The sequence below is a fragment of the Panthera leo genome, chromosome A2 (assembly GCF_018350215.1).
Source record: "Panthera leo isolate Ple1 chromosome A2, P.leo_Ple1_pat1.1, whole genome shotgun sequence".
In the NCBI taxonomy this organism is placed as follows: domain Eukaryota; kingdom Metazoa; phylum Chordata; class Mammalia; order Carnivora; family Felidae; genus Panthera; species Panthera leo.
The window spans coordinates 108,209,524-108,235,998 of record NC_056680.1 but is presented as its reverse complement, the minus strand read 5'-3'; the positions used below and the strand labels follow the sequence as shown (position 1 = coordinate 108,235,998).

Below are 26,475 nucleotides of genomic sequence, written 5' to 3'. Positions count from 1 at the left end.
AGTACATTGAAAGCTTGGATAGCCCTCACAATTTTTAATATTTTGCCACACCTCTGCTCGCTATCTCCAATCTATATAATATATGTCCTTATTGTTTGATAGTTTTCTTGGTGAACCATTTCAACATAAATTGCAGATTTATCGTAGGGCTCTCGCTCTTAAACACCTTGAGCATGCGTATCCCTCAAATAGGGACATTCTCCTGCAGAGGCACAATACCATTATCACCCCTAAAAATTAAATTGAATTCAATAATATCATCTACCATGCTTTTCATATTCAAGTTGTCCCTGTTGCTCCTGCACATCTTTGTTTCAATCCAGAATCCCATCAATATTCATGCACTGCATTTTTAGTTGGTATAATACCTTAGTTTTGTTAAATTTAGAATAGTCACTCCCTCTCCTTTTATTACCTTCACACTGACTTTGTGAAGATCCCAGGACACTTTTCTGAGAGAATGTCTCACATTCCTGATTTGTCTGATGGCTTCCTCATGATTAAATTCAAGGAGGGCCCTTTTTCAGTTACAAAGGTAATGATTGCCGCATCACATTATGAAGCAAGTGATGCCACTTTGCCCCACTCTTGGTGAAGGAAGTTCAGTCATGGGGTTCAGGCTGCATCTGCCAAGTTTCTCCATTGTAAAAGTATATGAATGTTGTCTTGAGCAGTTATGTGTGGGGCAAAACTCTAACGACTATGTGTATGTCTTGTCCCCCAATAACTTATTCAATGGATTTAGCTTTGGTTGATGATACTTAGTGAATCAGAAGATTTGGGATTATAAAATGCTGATTTTTCTGATGCTTTCATTCTTTTTACACTTATTAGCTGGTATTCTGTTAAATAGGTGATGGGTATCAAGGAGGGTACTTGTGAGGAGCACCAGATGTTATATGTAAGTGGTGAATCACTAACTTCTACACCTGAAACTAATATTACACTGCATGTTAACCAAGTGGAATTTCAGTAAAAACTTGGAAAGAACATCCACCCCTGCCCTTTCTTTCTTTCGGTCATTCTCTTCCACACCTTACTCGTATTTTTTTCTTAAACGTTTTCCGTTGTTGTTGTTGTTTTGTTTTTGTTTTTGTTTTTGTTTTTTAATTCTCAGAGTATCCCAAACAAAAGACTTCAAGCAGAGTGCATGTCCTTTAGACATGCACTCTTGGTCATTGAACACTTCTCTGGTACACAAAATATTCCAGACTCCTCAAATCAACTCCTAATAGGAGACTGATATGCATAATGCATTCTCCTCCACTGTAGATATGTAGCCTATTTCTGGGAAGAAGAATTTGGATCTTGGTACACCTAAATTATTGCACTGGGCAATAATGATAATACATTAACTTCATCCGTTCCCATGAGAAATAAAACAATCATTATGTGGTAGGAGAGAAACTCAAGTCCCACTTAGAGGATTTCCCCAAGGATTTCCCAGAAGGGTTGTTTTAATACATTAATACTTTGAAATATCAATTGTGTCAAATTAATGTCATTAATTTTCTTGTACTAGTTGTATTATATAAGGTAATAAAGTTGATTCCCTTTTAAAAGGACTTTAATTCAAGTCAAAAGTAAATTCTGCACATAAACCTGTTAGAAATCAATAAAGGGCTGTTGCCCTTTATTTCGGGGTGATGCCAGTGGAAGACAAAGAGAAGAAATCCTACGACTAATGATGGCAATGACTTATGGCGACAATAACATGTTAGTTCTGTTGTCACAGTATGCATTCTCCATGATTACTCAAGGAAATAGTTGATTTTGTTGTTGTTTTATTTTGTTTTGTTTTCCTGTTTGGCAACAGAGACTCCAACAAATAACCTAGTTTACCCAGTTTAATGGTGTCCGGGCTGAGAAATACATATAGTTTTTGTACCCAGATGTATTAAATGATAACTTAGTATTCTTAGGATATAAAATGTATTGTCCTTTAGTTGAGAAGACCAGTAATTACTCACTGTCAGAGGATCAATATTTCTATTTTTTTCTAGTGTTTTAAAGCTTTTCTTATTGTTATCTGCTTACCCTTGTACTACACAGATGTTAAAATCATGAAAGGCTTAGAGATGCGATCTTTGGCCACATAAAATATGTATTATAAAGCTAATTGATCTATAGAGAGATTCAAAGCATGACTTTAAGTGTGTCAGAATTATCTACTATATCTGTTCCATTCTAAAATACCCATTTTTAAAAATCCTAAATTGGCCAGCTCTTTTTTCCGTTACTATAGAGAGATTTAGAAACGTTACCAAGATAAATATTTTTCTCTGCACTTATTAATCTAAAAAAATTATACATCACAAAAGAAATATGTTTATTAATAAAGGATTTCCACAAATCACCAGCAATAAAGTGACTGACTTCAATGATAGATAGAGTGAGACATTTGCTTTAAAAAGTAGCTGAGTTCCAAAGATTACATGAGTCGAAATATGTCTAGCCTATTTTAAAATAATACATAGAATTCATAGAGATTGAAAAGCATGAAAGGGGGGAAAGAAGAGTAGGAGTAGGGTCATTGTTATTAAATTCAAAGTATAGCCGCACAGATGTCACTTGTTGGCTAGTAAAAACTGTGGTCCAGTCTAACCCATAACTTCATCTTCCTCCTACACATGGGGTTCTATCTCAGGCATTGTGACTACTCTGTAGAAGAGCCCACATTACCTCTCCCACCTTGGGGAGTTGGAGGGGCATGAAAGGGGGTTGTTACAGGAAGAGGTTTTCTTACTTACCTGTAAAATTAGTACAGGGGTTGTTGGCTAGGGGTATAATATAATAGGATTATTATTATAGTACAGAGGTATAATGAGCCGCCATTCTGTAATAACAGTAATAATATTAACTGTATTAATGCTCACTGAGTGCTTACTGTCAACCAGGCCCTCTACTTTCTACTATCACACCTAATCTTCACCCAACAACCTTGTGAAGCAGATAGCATTGTTATACTCAGGCAGAAGCCATGGTAGATAAAATATGAGTCCCATTTACATGTGCATTTCAGAGAAACCCAAGGAAGTGTAAGACATACTTAATACTAAAGAAAAATTATATTCATCTGTTTCTCTGAAACTCACATATAACTGGACTTGCTGTATGTTTATTTGGTAAATCTGACAATCCTAAGTTTTATGGCATGCCCAAGATTACACAGCTGGAAGAGACAGAGCTGGGATTCACACTCAGCCTGGCTCCATAATCTTTGTTTTTATCTATTTTAATTTCGCCTTTCTAATAGAGACGCCAGTGAATGGTAAAGTAATTAGAGGTTGGTACTTGCCTAGCCAGTCCTTGGGGAAAACAATGGAAAAGAACATGTGAATCTGTGAAACATTATAATATGATGCTCTTCTAATTCTTATATAAAGGACACTTACTTTTGAGAAAGGAACAGCTCAAAGACATCAGCATCCCTCTTGTGGCCACATATCTTTAGCTGATCTTCAACTGCCTGATAACATATAATTAATCTGTCAAGCCACATTCCACTGAGCAAAAATACAGAGACATTTGCAGTCAATAACAATAACGTCTACAAGAAGATCAAAAGAAAGGTGAATAAGGAGGCAACCACTCTAAACTAATAAATTTCAACACTACAATTATATATTATTTAATCATTTTTGTGGTTGAATTTCATTATCCTTAATCCTGGGCACAGATGTGTAAATAATTTTTAATCAAAAAGAAAAAAGTTTGTATGTGTACATATTAACCAAAAGCAAGTTTTTTTTTTTTAATGTTTTATTTATTTTTGAGAGAGAGAGAGAATGTGAACAGGGGAGAGCCTGAGAGAGAGGGAGACAGAGAATCTGAAACAGGCTCCAGGCTCTGAGCTATCAGCACAGAGCCCGATGCAGGGCTCAAACCCATGAACCATGAGATCATGACCTGAGCCTAAGTTGGATGCTTAATCGACTGAGCCACCCAGGTGCTCCCAAAAGCATGTTTTTGATTTTCTATGCGGCCGAATGATTTGGTCTTTAAATATTCTTAAATGTTCTTTCAAACATGAAGAATTCATATTTGGTAGCTTTTTCATAAAGCTTACAGAAGATCCTTGGTATCACCATTGCAGGTAGAGTAGGATACAATACATATTATTGTACAGGTGTTTCACATTGTAACTTCTCAATAAACGTCAGACCAATGAATAAGTGAATAGATATCATTTCCCTTTCTTTGCGAAGGAACAGTATCTTCATTTTTCACGAGTTACTAACATACTTGCACCGTGGGAATTTTTGATGGGAAAGAAGTAATTTTTATTCCCATAGGCTTTGTTTTGAAAATACAAATCCAACAACAGCAATTTAAGTGCTTTGCTTTTTCTTTTTAAGAGCCTTTGCTAAATTACAAAATAACATTTACAAGCCACATGGCCTAAAATGATACAGAAAAATTAAAGCCCATCTATAATTTGCCATGAAGGAGTAAAGCTAACAAGACACAACAAAAGTGGAAAGTATAATTGTTGCACTACTGGAATCTTATAAACATTGTAATTATCAGAGTCAAAACAATCACCAAATTTCAGCTGGGATTTGTCGTGGGTGGTGAGGTTGTGTTGTCAGTGATTTATGAAATTTTGACAATAGCTTTGTTATTTAGTAGAGGATGTTAAGAAGAGTTAGATTTAATGGAATGAACAAATATTGAAAGAAGAGAGGAAGATAGATATACCAGGGATTGAGAGTCACTGTTAATGTATTTCCCAAACTTCCTTTGTTACCTTGTTACACAAGGTGGATCTTGGGGCTTAGAGAACTCATTGGCTCAGGTGGAGGCATTTCCATCAGGGCATTTTGTGACTCTATAAAGAGCAAGCTGAATTGGGGGCTTGGATAAACCCACTGGATCAGGCTTAGGCATCTGGATCTGGATATTTTAACTTAACAATCTAAACTATCAGCTTCTACTATAAACAGCCAATTGCAAGTGTGTTAAAGTGTTTGGGATGTTAAAATCCAGCCAAAGTAGAATTAACAGTTTGCAGCTCTCCATGAAAGTTTTAAACGGGCTTTTAACTCAATTCCGCCATTCTACACCTAGCACTCAAAAATATACTAGTCTGTATATGTGCGTGTACCTGCATGCACACACACACACACACACACACACACACACAATGTGAAGTTCATTGTTCATCTCAGCATACATTTTCTATATTTGTGAAATATGCCCCCTTTATTGGAATATAGGTTACATTAACATGTAACTTCACAAGAATATAGTGTAGTAGCTTAAAAATATATACAGACAGATATCTAAACATATAAAGATATCCAAAAGTAAAAATGCCATTGGCAGTATAACATGTGCTAATACCATTTTTGTTACCAATGACATGTATACACATACATGTGTGCATTTGCACACACTCCAAGTCGGTAACAAAAGTTATCACTTGAGATCATGGGGGACTTTCATTTTCTAACCTGTACATTTAAAAATAATTTTGGGATATTTTAAGAAGTACATATTAATTCAGTAATTGGAAATTGACACAAACTTTGAAAATGTAGAATAAATATTGTAAGGATTTGAGTCAAATTTTGAAAATGAAGAGATGAAAAGGGAAATTGAAACAATCAGCATAATATGCAAATCGCTGGTGTAATTATTTACACAGCTTTTAATCATGGTATGTTTCTTTCCAACCAAAAATTTGGTATGAATCTAGTAACAAGTATTAATGTCAAAGTGCCAAAGAACACGAAAACGTGCCAAGAAGTTTCAAGTTTCAGAGCATCCGTGGTGGAGCAGTTCCAGGTCCCAATCAACACACAACTTCACGAGCAGCATATCCCTTTCATCTAAAGACGCACAACAAGCATTCATTCCCTGAACTCTGTTTCTATTGTGGTAAAATATATATAACATGGAATTTACTATTTTAATGGTACAGTGCTGTGGCATTGAGTGCATTTACATGGTAGTGCAACCGTGGCCACCATCCATCTCCAGAAGTTTTTATTCTTCCCCAGATGAAACTCTGTACCCGTTAAACACTAACTGCCCACTTCCCCCTTCCTCCAGCCCTCCGGCAACCATCCTTCAGTTCTCTCTCTCTATGGATTTGACTACTCCAGGTACCTCACCTAAGCGGAATCAGACAATATCTGTCCTTTTATGCCTGGTTAATTTCACTTAGCATAATGTCTCCAGGGTCCACCCATGTCGTAGTGTGTGTCAGAATTTCCTTCTTTCTTAAGGCTGAATAATATTTTTTCATAGGTATTTACTACATTTTGTTGTTCCATTTATCAGTCTATGGACACTTGGGTTGCAACCATCTTTTGGTTTTTGCCAATAACACCGCTATGAACATGGGTGTACAAACATCAATTTGAGTCCCAGTTTTCACTTCCTTTGAGTGTAATATACTCAGAAGTGGGATTGCTGGATCATATGGTAATCCTATGTGCAATTTTTTGAGAAAACATCGTACCATTTCCGTAGCAGCTGCAGAAAACAGCATTCTTTAAGATGGACCATTTTTAAAATAGTGGTTCCATCATTTGCTGAACCACAGACCCCCGAGTGCTTAGTTCAGGTGGTGACTAGTTTAGTTTATTAGACTAGCGAATAAATGTAGTGATGAATCAGGTAAGGTGTCCGCTGTCTGTGAGTAAAGCTTTTACTCAGAGAGCACAGGACACACAGAGCTGTAAAGGAAGGTTACAGGTGTTAAGGGATATGGGACAATGAGGATATGCTCTGATGAATACAGAGGGAGAAGAAATTACTGTCAGCCTAGGAACTCCACGAACATTTCAGGGCATGAGTGACAGTTAGGCTGGACCTGAAAGGGTAATGAGAAATTAAAAACAGAATATTGATGAGCGTGCTTCTAATCAGAAGGGAGCAAATACACAATGGAGAAGAAGCAAGGAAAGAAAGTATGACACATGTATGGTTTGTGGTCTTTGAATGCAGTGAAAGGCCTGTGGAAGGTAATTGTGAGAAATATACTAAGAAAGGTGGATTGGCGTCATATTATCTGTGCTCGGAAGTGTGCACTTACTCACCGTGCAAACAAAACTTTTATAGGCCCGAAGAACTCAAACTTAAAATCACATGTTGTATGTAATCTGTAACTTAAAATCAATTTCATTTTATAAGATATATATGAAATACATATTTTAGCAACATGATAAAGTCAGCGCAAGAGAGTCCAACAAAGTTCTCTTTTTTTCCCATCATAACTACATCCATGCTTTTAAACACTCTCCAATATCAAGGTATTTGAAAGACATTTTTCTTCCATCTCTGTTGGTGCCCTTGCTGTGCTGGTACTCTAAAACAAGGGGCTTGAGAACTCTGGAGTGATTAATTCAGCACTGGACTCCATTCTGGGGCAATAGGAATTAAGGGATGTTTAAACTGCAGAAAAGTTGTGACAAAGCAAGGCCTCAGGAAGAAGACTCTAGCAGGCGGAACAGGTACGATCGGCTGAGGCGCAGAGACAACGGCAGGTGGGAGGCACGGCTGCCACTGGCAAATCAGGGCGAGGCCCCAGGAGAGTGGCAAGCGGGAATGAGTGCCGAACAGACAGGACAGAGGGTGTGCGGAGAGAACGGAGAGAACGGATGGCAACTGGCAAATAAGAAGGTTGAGAACAAGGGTGAGCAAAGTCACAGGTGGTGATGATCTTGTGAGGACATGAAGAGGAGGAGGTGTCTTGGAAGGGAAAGTGAATTCAGCTGGAAATGCTGAAACTGTGGCGCTGGCGGCTGGGACACACGGGTCGAGACATCCACCAGAAAGCTGCAGGTGGAAGTGTGGATCTCACCAGAGATGTCAGGGTGGGTATGCACAGCGTGGTGAGTCAGGTCCCTACAGAGGAGGGAGCGGGACCCAGGTTAGATGGTTGGCAGGTGTCTCCATTTATAGACAGGAGGGAATTGGGTTGGGAGAGCGGAAGGAAGGGGGTTTGGGAGAATGCTCACAAAGTTAGGAGAAACAAGAGCAGAGTGGGAGCCAAGAAAGCAAATTTCAAGAAGGTAGGATTTGTTATTTTTTTAATGTTTTTTAATTTAATTTAATTTAATTTAATTTAATTTAATTTAATTTAATTTAATTTAATTTAACTTTTGAGAGAGAGAGAGCAAGGAAGGAGCAGGGGGGGCGGACAGAGGATATGAAGCAGGTTCTATACTGTCAGCAGAGAGCCTGATGCAGAGCTTGAACTCAGGAACCGGAAGATCATGACCTAAGCAGAAACCAAGAGTTGGATGCTTAACCGACTGAGCCACCCTGGTGCCCCTCAAGAAACTAGAATCTGAATCTGCAGTGTTATGTAAGGTAGTAGGTAGAGGGTATTCATTACTCAGAAAAGGTGTTGAATCTGGACAACAATGTCAGTTGTCTGATGAGTGTGAACAGATTTCCAATTAACTGGTTAACAAACCAGGGAAATAAAAGCAATCCAACATGGAATTGGGGTGTGGGCAGTTCTGGCACAGGGAAGATAGCAGCAAGCTTCCTCCACTGCCCTGATGCCTTAGGATCTAGATAAAACAGAAAAAAAAATGTTTGATAATTGTGGAATTGTTAAATCCCAGAAGAATGAAGTCCACATCAGAATCTATAGAAGAAAGATTCTCTTTGATGATTTATGTATTCTGATGATAAACTCCTATAGCTACATGCAACTCACATGCACCATAGCTTAGTTAGGACTTACTGTCAGGAGCTTCAGTTCCTTAGAGAACCCCAGCCTTGATTTCCATGGTAGCCCCAAGCCTTTCCAGACAAATCCAAGAACCCTTCAACACTTGGCTAGCTCCTATGTCTAACACTTCTGACATTTTTTCCCCCAAACATTCTTTAAGCCTTTATCTTAACTGCCCTCAACTCTGCTTTTACTGTCCATCAAAGAAGAAATGCCATTTCAGGGAATGGCATTTCCGGGTTATATATATTTGCTGGAGAGTCAAGACTCCAAGATTATGTCTTTCTCGCCTACTCCCTAAACCGCCATTGTTATATATGCGGCAGATGGCAAGCCGGAAAAGGTTCATGTCGGTCCACTAGTGTGGAACAGAGGCACCCCCAAACCCTACCCCGGAGATTACGGACCCCGAGCCCCAGCGCAGGGCCTGGGGTTTGCCGTGGTTGCACCCCCTCCGGCCCGACCCCACCTGGCGGCCTCCAACTGACTGGGGCTTTGGCGCAGGATTCCAAGGGTTCGTGGCCTGGAGAAGAGGGCACCGCTCACCCTGAGGCTGGTCTCCAGGGCAGTTTCCGGAACACTGACTACGCGCGTTGAGTGTCTGAAGGCGCGGGCCAGATGGTCAGGGGCCCAGGCCATCCGGGCACCCAGGAGGCCAGCAGCACCTCCTATCCAGCCAGCCCAGCCCGCAGCTCATTGTTCTGTTACCAACAGTTACCGCAAAGTCGGCAACTAGAAACCAATCCAAACTAGGGAAGATTTGAAGGCAGTCGCTGACTTCTGTGACGTTTTCACGTGTGGCCCTGCAGCGTCCATCACGTTACACCCTGGACGCACTCCTGTTTCCCCGGGGTGCGGGGAAGCGTGCTGTGGATGCCAGAGAGCAGGTGATCAGCTATGTATACCAGAGTGCGAGAGAGCACCCCAAAGGCAGTCTCCCAGTAATAATAATGTCATTGATTTGAGCTCTAAGTATCAGAAAACGCAGCTCTCTGAAAATTAGATGTACCACTGACCGCCACGAGGAGGCTGGGGATGAAGGTACACCCTGTGGAACCCTAGTGGAGCTTGTAGGAAAAAGGAAAAAATCAGTACCGCTAATCCTGCCTTTATTTAAAATTTTGACATTCCGCCTCTCATGAATGCTGCTGTATTAATTTTGAATTTCTAAGAAAAAATATTGCCTAAGACATTTATTTTGATTGCTGACTTTGAATACCTTACGTTTTTGAACTAAGGCCAATGTCTAACTTGCTTAATCCTAGACCTAGTCTTAGGATGGGCACGGAGGTGGCATTATGGAGGAGTCCCACGATTCCAGGTGCACAGAAAAATGGAACTCTTGGCGGATCTTATTGTGAAGAGCATGTTGGGTGAGTAGCTGAGAAGTCCTCCCTCTGACAGAAAATGGGTAAGTTGAGTCACTGTTTTTGCAAGTCTCTTCCAATCTCTAAGTCTTTTTTTTTTTTTTTTTTTTTTTACTTTTTGGATCCCCTAGTTCCATTGGAACCTCTTGCATAGGCTGTCATGTGATCTTGTTCATGTGAGTTTTGTTTCCCTCTAGCTTGGGATGCTTGAGATCTGTCTGTGCCATCACTATTTTCTGCCAAGGCTGAGTACACTGCATTTAGTAAACGTTGGTTCAATTGTATGAGTTGGTTGCGTGGGTCCAAATTTGAACTTGAAATCTAAAAATTAAATGTAGCTTTTAGAAATAAGTCAGGCTACTTGCATTAAAAAAAAATGCTGGTGTTGGGATAGAGTGTTCAAAACTGTCTCGGTAGAGAAATCAAACACACACTCTTTTAGTACTTCTTAAAAGTATTTGGGTCTGGTGGAGGTGGGTGGGTAAGCGTCTACCCAGTTATCACAGGAGTAATTATCTGAGAGTGTTGAAGTGGTTTTTATCCCAGAAGTAAAAATCAGTTGAGAGGAATGATCCACTGAGAAAATGCATAAAATAATTTATTTGTCCCTTTTTGCTGTGAATATGAGTTATATAATTTCAGATTATCATTCACGTAGATGCTACATGAAAAAATGGGAGTACATACTATTTGCTCGTTTTTGTACATTATACACATGCGAGTATTAGAATCATATGCAAAATACTTTTATGGAGCATCTTACGTAAGTAAACTACTAAGCAGATAATTTCTACTAAGATTACATTTAAAAATTTTATCCTTATTTAAAAAATCTTTTTACTTAATGTTGATTAAGAAGAAAAAAGAAATTAAAAAAAAAATCTATTTTAGTAAAGGAACTCAGGAACTCATTTATTATAGGGTCTTAATGTGTTCTCTCTTGGAGAAAAATTCACCATTTAACTGATCATGAAGACTAAAATAATGCAAATTTAATTATGGAATGTCAAAGATGGAGGTTAGTGAAGTACTTTTTTGGTAAAGGAACATCATAGAAATCCTCACATGGGTGGTATCACGTTTTTATAAAAGAAGCATCCTTAGCAGAGTGAGCAGAGAGATTTTTTTTACCTCCATGAGATGGGAGTCTAGCCTGAGGAATTCAGCTTGAATTTTGAAAAATCCATGTAAAATGTACATTCTGCTTTATAATCAATCTTGTTTTAGTATAAAAATAAAGTTGCTCCCCCTAACTTCCCTCAAATCTTTGAGTAATATTTACATTGAGGCAAGACACCCTGTGTTTATCCTGTGGCTTTACCTCCCTGGCACGCTGCCATTGCCTGCAGGGGTATGCATACCCCAGTTTGAAAGCTCTATCGTATCATGTATGTGGCTTTGGATAAGAAGAAAGAGCCTGTGCTCCAAGTCAGGGCATGTGGGGTTTGGTCTCAGCTCTGACATTAACTAGTTGTTGGCCACTGTCAGGTCACTTAATGTCGCTGCGGATTAAGTGTTCCTTTAATAGTAAAATGAAAAAGTTGAAAGTTTAGCACAAAAATCTATTATTTAATTACATTCTTCTAGACAGGTAATGTGTGTTATTCTCAGAATGAAAGATTCTTGTTGAGTTGTTGACATATAATTGTTTTTTAAGAACCATTTTTCAGTGGAAAATATGTGAGAAAAAAATATGCATGTGATGGTTATCTTTAAAGCTAAATAATTTTTTTAAATATTATCTTCCTAATTTTGCCCTGAGTAATAAGGGCAGTAATAAGTCTGGATGCTATTTTTCCAAGTGGCTAAAAAATATTTATTATATAAAATCATCATTATCTGTCATTTTCTACTGTAAAGAATGTACAGAGAATGAGCAACATAATCACCCACAATCAAAGCATATTCTTATATGTATAAATATATCTTTTTATGATATTTGATAAGCAGAGTATCAACATTTTCATTGTTTTAAGTTTTGGTAAAATGATATATCATTTTAATTGACAGCTACAATTTTTTTGTTTGTTGACACAAAATGCGAATGAAATAGAATATTGAGAATTCATGGAATTCTCCGTGAGTCTTTCATGTTACTGCAAGTCTTACAGGAAGAGGCACTGACTGCTTTTATTCAGGACTATATTTAAAATTTTTATAATGAATAGCCTTGGAAGATATAGTGTCTGCCTCCTGAGCAAAGAGTAGGTGTATTTTTGGTTTTTTACTAAGCAGCATAATAAATGTAATGTCTCCCTTATGATAAAGATGAGACCAGGCAGGCTTTTACTGCCTAGTATAAAATATTTGGGTTTTCCAAGTTCAGGGTTCCTCTCCTCCAACACAACCCATTATATGTGACCACATCATCTGGCCTGATTCTCAGGTCTCTGGAAATTGTGGCTGGAGGAATTGGTGCAAATACACATACTCTGGTTGTGCTTGTTACTGTGAATACTAAACCGTCCCTAGTCTCTGACCCAGAACTCTCATATCATCTTCCAGCCTCTATGAAACTGTGGCTCACTCACTTGCTTCTGCCTATGTAGGTTTTTTCCTTTTAATGAAAAGTGTCCATATAATTTATTCAGCCTTCATATTTCTCTTTACCATCTCATGAACTTCCATCTTTTAAACTCAACTACTGAATTGAATTTTTGTATTATATTCCATTGTAATTATTCTTATGGTTTATTTATTCATTACTATATTGATGGACATTTATGTTGGGCCAATTTTTTTTTCTTTTTTGCTGCGATAATCAATGCTGTAATAAATGCTTCTGGATGTTACATCAGGTGAAATTCCTTGATGGTATTAATGAGTCATATCTAGGAATGTTCCTATCTGTATAGGATGACATTTTATTGAATTTTGCCAAACTAATTGGAGAAAAATTTTATCTCAGTGCTTTAATTTGTTTAGTGAAGATGAGTAGCTTTGAAATGCCTATTAGTTATCTGTATTTTTTTTCTTTGATTTTTCTTTTTTCTTTTTCTTTTTCTTTTTCTTTTTTAATTTACATCCAAGTAAGTTAGAATATAGTGTAATAATGATTTCAGGCCTAGAATCTGGTGATTCATCCCCTATGTATAACACCCAGTGCTCATCCCAACAAGCACCTTCCTTACTGCCCATTGCCCATTTAGCCATCCCACCACCCACAACCCCTAGAGCAACCCTCAGTTTGTTCTCTGTTTAAGTCTCTTATGTTTTGTTCTCCTCCCTGTTTTTATATTATTTTTGCTTCCCTTCCCTTATGTTCATCTGTTTTGTATCTTAAATTCCATCATATGAGAGAAGTCATATGATATTTGTCTTTCTCTAACTGGCTAATTTCACTTAGCGTAATAGCCTCTAGTTCCATCCACGTTGTTACAAATGGGAAGATTTCTTTTCTTTTTTTTTTTTTTTTTGATTTGACATCTAGGCTCTTTTCATACTTTGGCTATTGTCAACAGCGCGGTTATAAACATTGGGGTGCATGTGATCCTTCAAAACAGCATACCTGTATCCTCTGGGTAAATACTTAGTAGTGCAATTGCTGGGTCATAGAGTAGTTCTATTTTTAGTTTTTTGAGTAACCTCCATACTGTTTTCCAGAGTAGCTGCACCAGTTTGCATTCCCACCAGCAGTGCAAAAGAGTTCCCCTTTCTCCACATCCTCGCCAGTATCTGTTGTTGCCTGAGTTGTTAATTTTAGCCTTTCTGACTGATGTGAGGTGGTATCTCATGTGGTTTTGATTTGTATTTCACTGACGATGAGTGATGTTGAGCATTTTTTTATGTATCTGTTAGCCATCTGGTTGTCTTCTTTGGAAAAGTGTCTATTCATGTCTTTTGCCTATTTCTTCACTGGATTGTTTGTTTATTGGGTGTTGAGTTTGATAGGTTCTTTATAGATGTTGAATACTAACCCTTTATCTGATATGTCATTTGCAAATAACTTCTCCCATTCCTTCAGTTTCCTTTTAGTTTTGCTGATTGTTTCCTTCACTGTGAAAAAGATTTTTATTTTGATGAGGTCCCAATAGTTCATTTTTGGTTTTGTTTCCCTTGCCTCTGCAGATGTGTTGAATAAGAAGTTTCTGTGGCCGAGGTCAAAGAGGTTTTGGCCTGCTTTCATCTCTGGGATTTTGATGGCTTCCTTTCTCATGCTTAGGTCTTTCATTTCTGTGAATCTTCATTTCATGTTAGTTGTTTAACTTTTAACATGCAGATGGAAATGACTTAAGCCCTACAAGCTAGATCTATAGAGCTTCCCAGTTCTTTCTTTTTAAAAAAAAATTTTTTTTAAACTTTATTTATTTTTAAGACAGAGACAGAGTGTGAGCAGAGGAGGAGCAGAGAGAGAGGGAGACACAGAATCCGAAGCAGGCCCCAAGCCCTGAGCTGTCAGCACAGAGCCTGACGCGGGGCTTGAACCCACAAACTGCGAGATCATGACCTGAACCGAAGTCAGACGCTCAACCGACTGAGCCACCCAGTCCCCTCCGCCCCCCCCAACCCCCCCCCAGTTATTTCTTAAAGTCACCCAGTGATTCAGGTCATCTTGTAGCATCCTGTACAACTGTCTTCCCTTGCTTTCCTCTTCCTGGCTAATGCCTGCTGCCTAGCAGACTGCTGAGATAAACTATTTCTCTGTCCTCAAAGTACCCCTTCGTTGATCCCCAGAATCTATGCCCAAGATGCTATTACCTGATGTTCTAAGTGTTGCCATTGTTTAAATTGTCAGAGTGATTGTGGGTTCTGAGCAAATAGAGAAGCATCAGTCTCTTGCCAACCCTGTGACACATTTGTCACCATGGTTCTAAAGGAATATTGCCCATATGTATTTTTCTTGAAGTCTCTCAGGAAAAGAGTCATTTCTAGTGCTTACTTACATAAACCCATTTTCTCCCAAAATTCACACACAATCCTCCAAATAGCTACCTTAATAGGAACAGGAGGTGGTTCAAGTTTGGAAACATTCCTAGACTACCTGGAACAGCTAAAAAACCTCTAGACAGAACTCCAGCTTAACCAAATAATATAATTTTCAATTCTAAACCTGTGCTGGCTTCAGTGTGGTTTTACATTTTCTCCCAAGATCAGTGGGCCCCATGTCTACTCTCTATCTATCTCTCACAAAGCCACCCTTTGACTATCCCTTGTGAATAGAGGAGAACATGCCCATCAGGGTTCTAGGTATAGAGTGTGGAAAAGATGAGGGGACAAGAACTCCTGGTGAGCTCATCCACTTGTCCCATGGGGTGGGCAGGATCAGGGGGTGGGGAGGCCAGAGGAAGACCTGAGCAGGAGCTTTTATCTTTTAATTTAATTTAATTTAATTTAATTTAATTTAATTTAATTTAATTTAGTTTTTTAAGTAGGCCCATGCCTAGCATGAAGCCCAACATGGGGCTTGAACTCATGACCCTGAGATCAAGACCTGAGCTGAGATCAAAGTAAATTGTTTAACCAACTGAGCCACCCAGGCATCCTGAGAGCAGGGGATTTTAAATCATGGAGCCTGGAACAGAAGACCTCCTACCTGAAATTAGCATGGTAACTGGGTAGAGAAGTCATATGGTTCTTTAAAATGAATTTCCATTATAGGATTTCATTGTGTGATGTCATTAAAATAACTAATCCTTCCCTTACCTTGTTCAATTTAGACTTCATGAGTTATTGATACAGAGAAATTTATCCTAAATTGGCAGAGAAGTCTTATAAATGCTAGTCAGAATACTGTATTTTGTCACATATATGATTTAACAATCAGACATCTGAAGCATAAGTTCTCTCTCTATACATGTGTGGGAGTATGTACATGCATGCATGTATGTATGTATACATATACATTCACACACATACGTGCACACACACACACACACCTTACTACTAGACAACATTTCAATGCCCCCAATGATCTTTCTCTCCTGGTTTTCATATCCTTGTGTAATCCTCTCCCCTTGCACATGGGCTGGATTTATGGACTCACTTCTAGTAAATAGAATGTGGCAGGAGGATGGGATATCACTTCTAAAATTAGGTTATAAAAGGACTGTAATTTCTGTCTTGAGGACCCTCTGTCTTGTTCTGTGGCCTGGTCTGAGGTAAACTTGCATGATGTTGTGAGCTGACCTATAGACCCACATGACAAGGTATTGTTGTCTCTGGCCAACAGCCGGAGAGAGGACCTGAAGTCTGCCAATAGCTGTGTGAGTCAGTTTGGGAGTAGATGCCCCTCTACTGAAGCCTTGAGATAACTATAGCCCTGGCCTGGCTTGCTGCCTTCTGAGAGATTCTGACCCAGAGGCACCCAGGTGAGCCACACTCAGAGTCCTGACACTCAAAATGGAAATAATAAATGTTTACTATTTGAAGCTGCTAAATTTTGAAGTAATTTGTTATGCAGCAATAGATAACTAATGCATTTATATGTGTATTATTGTATTATATGTATGTATGAATTTAAATTACAAGTACAAGGAAGGCCAAAAAGTCACATTTCTCTAGTCAATTCAGTTATTTTCAAAAGAATCCTTGTCCCTGTTACCATATGTAGTAAACATTTGACAAAATTTCTCATCCTGACAATTTCCAGATTAATATTTAAATCTGGAAAGATAAATTTACTCTTGGAATGTTAGCTACATGCAACCACATGTTTAGATGTAAAAATAAATTTGACTCTTTTATCATAATGTAATTTAATTGAAGGATAACTTCAAAAAAATTTTTTTATTAAACTACAACTTAATCTAAATTGTGTTGTGTTGACTTTAAAAAAAATCATTACCCAAATAATACTATTGGCAAGTCAATAAACAATTTTTTAAAATCTTTTTATGAAAACTTTTTAAATGCAATATATATTTTTAAAAAATGGGACAGAATAGAGTACTATTGTTTTGTCAAACTTTGGGTATTATATTGGGGATGTTTTATGTCTCAATACATTGTTTTCTCCGAAACTCTTTTTTAAAGTTTTTTTTTTCCCTTTATTTAAGAGAGAAAGAGTGGGGGGAGAGGGGCAGAGGAAGAGAAAGACAGAGAGAGAGAGAGAGAGAGAGAGAGAATCCTAAGCAGGCTTCACACTCAGAGTGGAGCCCAACACAGGGCTCAATCGCACGACCCTGGGATCATGACCTGAGAGAAAATCAAGAGTCAAACACTCAACTGAGTGAGGCACTCAGGCGCCCCATCTCAGAGGCTCAGGGATCCAAAACTGCTAAGATTTTCTTCTCTATACTCCCATAGATTTTAAAGTAAATTTTAGAATGAAGACTCAGCTTGGAAGTCATTTTCCTTTATGGCTTAGATTAGTTTTGCATAATAAGATCATTGTTAGCAGTGGCATCCAGGATTCTTGGGGACAGATTATTTGTTGCTCTTATTTCCTTCCATACTAAAGTGACAGGGAGAGACTCCCAAATTAGCTCCAGGAAGCCTAGGTTACCGTGTGTGGCCAGCTTGGGCCATCAAGCCATTTAAAGGAGTCTTCTTTCTGCATGAGATGACCCAACATCCTTCCTTTATGCACTCATTCATTCAGTCAGGCATTGAAATTGACTGAATCCCTACCATCAATCAGATACTCTGCCAAGGACTGGAGAATGTGAATAAGGCACTCTCCAAAGAAAAGGAGTTATGAAGCAAATAGTATTAGTACCCATAGCTCTAAACATACTTTAATTATGTTTGGTTCTGCTTGATATTGGCTGGTATTCAAATAGATTATTAAAGATGTTTCTATTATTTTCTCAGAGCCTGAAGTGTTTCAATTACTCTTGTACATAATTCCAAACTGTCTTATTGACTGTAATAACTGTGTGCTCTTTATTGCCTTTATTCAGCTGTAAGGTTCTTATTAAAGATGCTTTCATTACCAACTTTTCACACAAAGCAAGTAGGAGACAAAGGTTCAATAATCATTTTAATTATAGACACTACATTTTGGAAAGTAGTTCAGAAGAAATCTTTTTCAGAAGAAGTACAAAGACATTGAGAGGTTTTTTGCATTTCAAGTTTAATGCTTCTAAAGTTTTAGAAAATAATTTTTGTTTCATGAATCCTTTTTAGGTTATAACGAAGAAATAAAATGTGTTTCCACATTGGGGAATGGTTTCCAAGATGCTTGGCAATTTTCCTTATATTTGGATAGAAAAGATAGACAAACAGCTCATTTAGGCTCTGTCCAATTTAGCCTTTCCCTAGTGATCTGGATTATGCAGGAAGAAGCAGAAATCAAGCTAAAGGCCACCAGATCCCTACCATTTGTATAGGTGATGGCTTCATGTCACTTTTGCAGGCACAGATTATTAAAAACAGGTGGGGAAATATGGGAAGGAGAGTGAGCTAATAAAACAAAGGAGAGAGAGCAAAAGGGGAGAAAAACATAAGGGAAAGGGAGTGAAGAGAAGAGAGGAGACAGAGTCAAGACAAGAAAAAAGAGAGCAGAAATACAGAGAAACAGGAGAGAGAGAAAGGAAAGATGATCCGGAATTATACTGTCTCTTGATCACCCTCACCATTTGAAAAGAGAGGCACTACTTCATCCTGGATCTCATGGCCCAGGGAGGCTGGTAATTACAGCTCTCTAAACTCCTGGCATCAAGAATGGGCACATAATCCAAGATAGGCTAAGTAGAATAATCACTCCTAGATTTTTCAAGTTGTAACTAAGGGGAAAGGGGGAGGGGTGTCTATTCGTGGTGGTGAAGCTATGTGGTGTAAGACCTAAAGTTAATATTACACGTACTGCCTTAATATCCAAACCTGGGAGGGCCTAGAATGACCTAACTGCATGTCCCCCTCCTCACTCTCTTCCCACAGGCAGAGTGTCCTAGCCAAGCAACCCTCCTTATCCAACAGAATGAATACAATTGCTGCCTGTCCCTGAGTGGCAGGTTTCACTTCCTTGCCAGCCCAAACAATGATTCAAACAATCCAATCACATCCTTGTGTGGGAACGAAGGCATCTCACTCTCTTGTCACTACAGACTCTGCCTCCCACAGGCCCTGGCTATTCACTCTGTTCCAGAGCACACCCCCTGTGTGGTCTTGCATGTTATGCAGCAGCGTCCTCCCCTGGGCTGTGAGTGTAGGGCACTAATAGACTGCTACCCGTCGTATCTCTCCAGAGTCAGGTGTTATGCATTTGGTCATCCCCATGAGCCTGGGGTGAAGATCCTGCCCTTACCAATAATTTGAAGAGAAGGCAATTAAAACAAGCTGTGATATAAACCGGGGGCTGCTGGGCATGTTTCCAGCCATGTATAGTAGCTGGGCTGAGAATGAAAACGTAGCTCACGAAGAGTGGCAGAACTGGGAGAAAATGGGAGAAAATGATTTGGAATTCCTGGCTCTAGTCACCACTGAGGTCCTGCCTTTCCAGCAGTTTTCCACCTTTTTTTGTTTTTTTTCTTAACTTCTTATCGCTTGATGAGGGGTTCTTTCAATGGCATCCAAGAGTTTAGATGGATGTAGGCAGCCAGGGGAAAGAGGGGAAAGAAGGAAAAGTAAAGAAAGAAAAGTTGTACATGGTGAGTCGGAATCAAGAACCAGCTACAGTCACCTCACTGTGAATCAGTGAAGTCAATATTTGGTTGCCTTCATTTGAATGGAAGTTAATGGCCTTTTATTTACTAAGTACCTAACTGTGTGACCTGTACAGTTCTTGTAGAATGAGAAGATATATAACAGGTGTAGAAGGCTGCTTATAGTCCAATATCATGAACAGGGAAAAATATCTCCAGACACATAAGGTATATTCTATAGTGGGATAAGGAAGATATCACCCCATGTGGAAAGTCAAGTATAAAGAAATTAGAATATTACTTTTCAGGATTTATATTTGAAAGCACTGAAGTTCTTTCTTGAAGGCCCACAGTTTTCTGTATAGAAAATGAAGGAATCTTAAAGTTTATATGCTGATGAACATTAGAAAATTTTTTTCTCACTGAGGTGAAAGTCACATAGAAAGCATTGTTTTGATTTTTTTTGTTTGTTTCTTTATTTATTTTGAGAGTGAGAGAGAGAGAGCACAAGCAGGGAAGGGCAGAGACAGAGTGAGAGAGAATCCCAAGCAGGCCCTGGGCTGTCCCTGTGGAGTCTGACACGGGGCTTGAACCCACAAACCACGAGATCATGACCTGAGCCGAAACCAAGAGTGGGATGGTTGACCAACTGAGCCACCCAGACATCCCATAGAAAACATTTTAAAATGAACAATTCAGTGGCATTTAGTACAGTTACAATGCAACCATCACCTTTATCTGGTTCTAAAACACTTTCATCATGCTCAGAGGAGATCCATCCCTATCCCCATTTCTCCCTCCACCCAAACCTCCCCCACCCCAACCCTGGCAACCACTAATCTACTCTCTATCTTTATGAACGGCCTTGTTGTGGATGTTCCATATGAATGGAATATATGTCTAGCTTCTTTCACTTAGCAGAATGTTTTGGAGGTTCATCCATGTTTCAGCATGCTTCAGCAATTCATTCTTTTTAAGGCTAAATAGTGAACCTTTGTAACAATGTACCACAGTTTGTTTATTCTTTCATCTGTTGATAGATACTTGGGTTGTTTCTGTCTTTTAGCTATTGTGAATAGTGCTGCTAGGTAAATTTATTGGAACGCTTTGTTATTTGTTAGAACACTTGTCTTCAGTTTTTTAAGGTATATGCCTAAGAGTGGAATTACTGGGTTATGTGCCAATTCTGGTTAACTGTTGGAGGTGCCATCAAATTATTCTCTAAATGTGGCAGCCTAAATGTAACTGGATTTCACAACCCTAGCCACAACTATTGGTCATTCACAGAAGCTAGTACAATCAGTTTTTGCCTAGACTCTTTCCATTGTCTTATCATTAAACTGTTAGTGTATGATCTTAGAAGCTGCTGTTAGCCATGTTTCTACCTAGAAGGTGGACTTAAAATAGAAGAAAATGAAAGTAACATACAGAGCAAGAGCAGGTCAAGTTTAATGGTGTCAGTTCTTCCTTCTAGCTAGTTCTATGTCTGCTTTACTTCATTGCAGTTTGGTTATGGAAGTTAATATACTTTCCTTTTGGTTCAAGCTACTTGACATTAGATTTCTCTACTTTAAATCAAAAGTCCGACCAAGTTAGTTGATGTGGTAATATTATCTTGAGGTGAACTTCTTAATACCCTGGCATTTTCACATGCATGTGTCGTTTCTTGGGTCTATATCTGGCCCAAACTGACCCTAATTTCTAGTATAATGCTTGCCAGAACTTCTGTCTACTGATATCCCTGCCCCTCCCCTCCACCACATTAAGAACTAATAAGAAAATGTGAAAATATTTCTGGTAGAATTGTATCTTTTTTCTTTCTCTTTAAAAATTTACATTACTGTAGTTGGAGAGCTGCCAAGAGCTTGAAGTACAGCTGCATTTTTGAATTAATTAAATATCATAATCCTGTTTGCAGTTTCTATCAGTAACTAGAATGAATGTTATAGAAAGAGCATTTACTAAAAGGAATGTGTTGTGTAATTTAATGTATGCTAAATGTAGGTGGTCTAAAGACTATTTTACTGCATTCCTAATTTTACCCATAAACTTTAAAAATTCTGTCACTGAAGTGTGAATACCATTCAACAAAAGGAAGTCAACTAAGCCCTTTATATAACATTATTTTAAATAATCTTTTCTATATTTTCGAAGTCAGATTGTATAGTTAGTTAATCCATCTACCTATTGTAATATTAGGTGGTGAAAAATGTCCTGCATCCTGTCTCTATACATTCTTTTTCAATTCCCTTTTGTTGACTTTTCTTATATTTTGTATCATAGCTTTGGTAACTAGGATGTCGTTGGGTGAAGAAAATCCCTTATTTCCGATCTTTGTCATTTACAAATTAGTGACTCAAAGTATTACATGTGCACTCCCATAATTGTTTATCTTGGTGTGGCCCATGCTGAAAATTATTTCTGCTATCAAAATTATTTTGTTCTTTGACTTGATCTCTTGGTATTTTTTGGTTATGTTTTCTCTAGAAGTCAGGAATTGCTTGTCGGAAATCTCTTGACAAGAAAATTTACTAAGAACGTTACTGGATTGGTAAACTTGACAGTTTCTTTGCTAACAAATTCTAGCTTCCATAGCTTAACTTCTTACCCTACAGCTATTTTTTCCTCTCACATGATTTTCTTCATATACTATTGTGGTTTGGATAAACTTTTTTATTAACTTCGTTTTGTTACTTAGATGTGGATCATACTTAAACTGTATAGCTATGATAACTTAACACTTTGTATTACTTAAGATAATTTAAGACACTTTCTTTAACTGGTGGAATGATCCTGAGGCTCTTGTCTGGAGCTCCATTGGAGGAGACCCATTGGAAAATCACACAGTCTGGCTACGGCTTTTTCCTACAGTGGCTTTTATAACCTGGATCATATTCCGTTTATCTATAAATGATCTCGGTTGTTGTTTTCAACAACCCTGAGTATAAGTCCCTGTGATTTATCATGTACAGAGTCACTAACTGATTCATTGTCAGTGATAGGTGCTAACTTTGAAGTAAAGGGGTTGTCCTAAGTTATGAAATTTACATTATAATATCAGGACACTAAGCTTTACTTGTTTACACAGTAAAGAACAGTAAAGAAGTATCTTGTGTCCGTTAATAAGAAATCCAAAGGGCAATCAGTTCTCAGGGTCAGAGCTCTAGATCTCTGCTAGTTTTATTTTTAATTTTTTTAAGTTTATTTATTTATTTTGAAAGAGAGAGTATGGGGGTGGGAGCAGAGAGAGAGGGGGAGAGAGAGAATCCCATCAAGGCTCTGCACTGTCAGCGCAGAGCCTGATGCAGTGCTCAAATTCATGAACCACGAGGTCATGACCAGAGCTGAAATCGAGAATCAGATGCTTAGCCCACTGAGCCACCCAGTTTTCCCTAGATCTCTGCTAACTCTATTTTTTAATTTTTATTTATTTTTACTTGTTGATTTATCTTTTAATTTTTTAGAGGGAAAGAGAGCACAAACAGGGGAGAGGAGCAGAGGGACAGAGAAAGAGAGGGAGAGACAGTGTATCCTAAGTAGGCTCTATGCTCAGTGCAGACCTGACGACCTGGGATCATGACCCGAGCTGAAATCAAGAGACTGAAGTCAAGAGACCAACTGAGTCACCCAGACACCCCTCTGCTAACTTTAAGTCCTATACTCCTCTAAGTTGATTTTCTTTTCAGGTTTTCAGTTAGGCTTTCCCATCCCAAAACAGTATTAGCAGCTCCAGATTTTACTTCTGATATGCCACTATTGAGAGGAGTGCTTACTTTCTATTATCACCTTATGGAAGGGGAAACATTTCCCTAAATGCTTCCCTTCCATGTATCCTTGGCCAGAATGGAGTTACATGCCTACCTAAAATCAGTCACTGGTGGGGTGCCTCGGTGCCTGGGTGGCTTGGTTGAGTGTCTGACTCTTGATTTTGGCTCAGGTCATGATCCCAGAGTCATGGGATTGAGCCCCCCATCAGGCTCTGTGCTAAGCATGGAGCCTGCTTAAGTTTCTCTCTCTCTCTCTCTCTCTCTCTCTCTCTCTCTGCCCCTTTCCCTGGCTCTCTCTTTCTCTCTTTCTCTCATTCTCTAAAAAAAAAAAAATCAAATCAAATCAAATCAATCACTGGCAAGGAGAGTGGTATTGCTATGATTGGTAGACAATCAAGATCCTCTCTGATGTGCTATCTGCCAGGGGGACTCACCCTTCACTGAACTGGGAAGATGATAGTTTGCACTCATCCGCCTGGACTCCCACATAGATGCCCTCCTCCACCTGCTAGAGTTCTACACCACCCAATGGGCTGTCCTCCTTCCCCAAGGACATGATCCTCATGTGGCTTGAACTCTGACACTATATCCACTTGTCTATCCATCTATGCTCCCCCTACTCTTGGGGAGCTGCTCTGCCAGTGTGCTGAGGCTGAATTCCCTGTATGGGCCCACTGTGTGCATGGACGCCTTCCTCATCTGCTTGGGCTGTGACGCCTGTGACCTCCTTCATACCAATGAGATTTGACTGCTTGCCCAGCCGTGTTCTGTTCCAGAAAGAGTTAAACTATGCTCAGATGCAATTTTTATAGAAGTCTATTTAAAGAATAACAAATAGCTATCTATTTAAAGAATGGCAAATAGCTATGTACAAAGTAAAAATAAAGCAATGAGACTTTTCCACTCACAGAAAAAAAAAGGAGTTGTCAGAATAGAAAGCTGTGATAGTGTATGTATACTGTTGCTATAAGACATACAGCTAATACGTATGGCGTTCATAGAATAAGAAAAATATAACTATTCCCCCCAACCCATCAGCAGTATCTCATGTTGCAGATGAGATACAGAGAATAGCAATTTAAAATGACATTTGAACTTTTCTTTATTGTTAAATTTTTTTTAAATGTTTATTTAAAACCCCACGGGGGTGGGGGGGCGGGGGCACAAGCAGAGTGTGAGTGGAGAAGGGGCAGAGAGATGGAGACACAGAATCCGAAGCAGGCTCCCGGCTCTCAGCTGTCAGCACAGAGCCAGACAGATGCAGGGCTCAAACCCATGAACCATGAGATCATGACCCGAGCTGAAGTCGGATGTTCTACTGACTGAGCCACCCAGGTGCCCCTCAAATAACATTTTAATGTTTAAAACTGTGTAGCAACCCTTGACAGTTAGAAAAATAAGAATAAGAACCTGGCCCTATTGTTCCCAGAAATGAATTTAAAATAAAATAGTTGCTTTTTAAGAGTTGATGTCATGGTACTTAATAGTCCCCAGCACAGCTGCATTGCAAGAAGGCAACTTTGAGTGGCAATAAAATAAACCTTTTATGTTGCTATCTTAGCTGCAAGATTTCCACAGCATATTCATTTTACAGATGAGAAGCCCAAGGCATGGAGCGTTAAGTATGAGGTCCAAGATCACACAGCAAGCAGGCAGAACAGGCAGGACCCACTCCCATGAAGCCTGGCTCCTGTGCCCTTCTCTATAGTGACTGCTGACCTGTGGGAAAAATACCCAACTGCGGTATTATCTTTAATAGGAGAAAGCTGGGAAGTAACTATAGAAGAGAAAAGGTTAATGAATCATCTGTTCTGTGGAAATTAAACAGCTGTTAAAGAATGATGCAACCAAGTCACATTTATTGACAAGCAAAGGTGTTTAGTTTATCACCCAATGTTTGCTGTAAACACTGAGTAAGACCATCTATAGATTATAGGGAGAGTAGTTGTGTAAACCTATAAATGCCCAAAGCAGGATGGAAAGATTCCAGGCAAATTGTCCTCAGGGTCAGTTGGGAGAAGAGCAGGATCTGGGATGTGAGAAGAGGAATCTCAGGGGATAGAGGTATATCAACATGATGCAGGAAGGAAAGGTCAAACACATCCCCTGAGGTAGAGGAATGCTCAAGAGGGTTACACTGTCCAGAGGTGGGGGTGGACCCCACAGGCTGGAGGCAAGGGCTTGTCCTCTCTCAGTTTCATGCAGGGACATCACCTGTCCAGACCAGCTCCAGGGTGATGTCAGGCATATGTAGGCCAGGAGTGCTCACCTAGATCCTTCATCTTTTCAGGGCTAACAGGCACCCTGTGCCTACCAGCGTCTCTCAGGTAAATGCTGCAAAGAGCTTGGGTTCATGGAGAGTCCCTCACGAGACAAAAAAAGCTCAGATGGGTCCAAGACTCAGGTGTCCCTTTTGGAGCCTCTGTTGGGGATTGAGCAGCCCTTACTCATGAATGGTCTACTCAGAATATCCTGACCTGGCTTCTGTTTAACTCCCTTCAGGGGAAGTTCAGGAACCTCCATCATGTTCTGAACACGTGGCTGGTGCAGGGTAGGGGAGCTACACACAGGAATGAGACTCAGTTCTTGGCCTGGGGAGGCGAGTGGCCAGGGTTAATTTGCCAGTCTGTTGCCTGTGAATCTTGTGTCATTCCATTGGAGTGGTTTTCTTTTTGACAGTGAGTAAGGACCCACTTCCAGAATGTCAGGCCAAATGGGTAAGGCCAGGAGACTTGGAGCCCTTCTGTCATAGTGGCTTCTTCTGTTCTCATACCTGTCACTGCATGATGTTACTTGTCAACATATGAGTAACATTGGGCTTCCCTGCTGGAGTTAAACTCCACAATGGCAGATCTTTCCATGCAGCCCAGATCCTGAACCCAGGATCAGAGAGGGAAGACTCAGCCTGGCCCCTCTGGCTGGCTCCCTCTAACTAGTCACAAGGTCCATTGGGTAGTTGAGAGAGTCCTGGGGCCTCATAAGGGGGGAAGGTCCCCATGCTTGATGTCTCCATTGGTACACTCTGAAGGTGGCCCTAGGATGGGAGAGGATAGGGCTCCAAGGCTTCTCCCAAGATGGCATGATGGTTATCCGCATATGGTTTCATTTCTTACAAATTCACT

At 39.4% G+C, this 26,475-nt stretch overlaps 2 protein-coding genes across 11 annotated transcripts in view; one reads left to right on the top strand and one right to left on the bottom strand.

The window, feature by feature from the left end:
* Positions 1–9,496, bottom strand: part of LRRC72 (leucine rich repeat containing 72) — a 48,221-nt gene extending 38,725 nt beyond the window's left edge. The window contains exons 1-2 of one of the 7 annotated variants that reach the window (XM_042919407.1): positions 9,165–9,496; positions 3,396–3,506 (exon numbers count right to left, since the gene is read on the bottom strand). In XM_042919407.1, coding sequence (XP_042775341.1) covers positions 3,396–3,506; positions 9,165–9,334 — 281 coding nt within the window. In that variant the 5' untranslated portion in view covers positions 9,335–9,496. The remainder of the gene's footprint in view (positions 1–3,395; positions 3,507–9,164) is intronic. The other 6 variants (XM_042919398.1, XM_042919359.1, XM_042919368.1 and 3 more) reach the window with 6 other exon arrangements.
* Positions 9,497–9,503: 7 nt separating this feature from the next.
* SOSTDC1 (sclerostin domain containing 1) overlaps positions 9,504–26,475 on the top strand; it is a 65,920-nt gene continuing 48,948 nt past the window's right edge. For 3 of the 4 annotated variants that reach the window (XM_042919443.1, XM_042919424.1, XM_042919420.1), the window contains exons 1-2: positions 9,504–9,582; positions 9,961–10,106. In XM_042919443.1, the coding sequence (XP_042775377.1) occupies positions 10,103–10,106 (4 nt within the window). In that variant the 5' untranslated portion in view covers positions 9,504–9,582; positions 9,961–10,102. The other variant, XM_042919433.1, reaches the window with a different exon arrangement.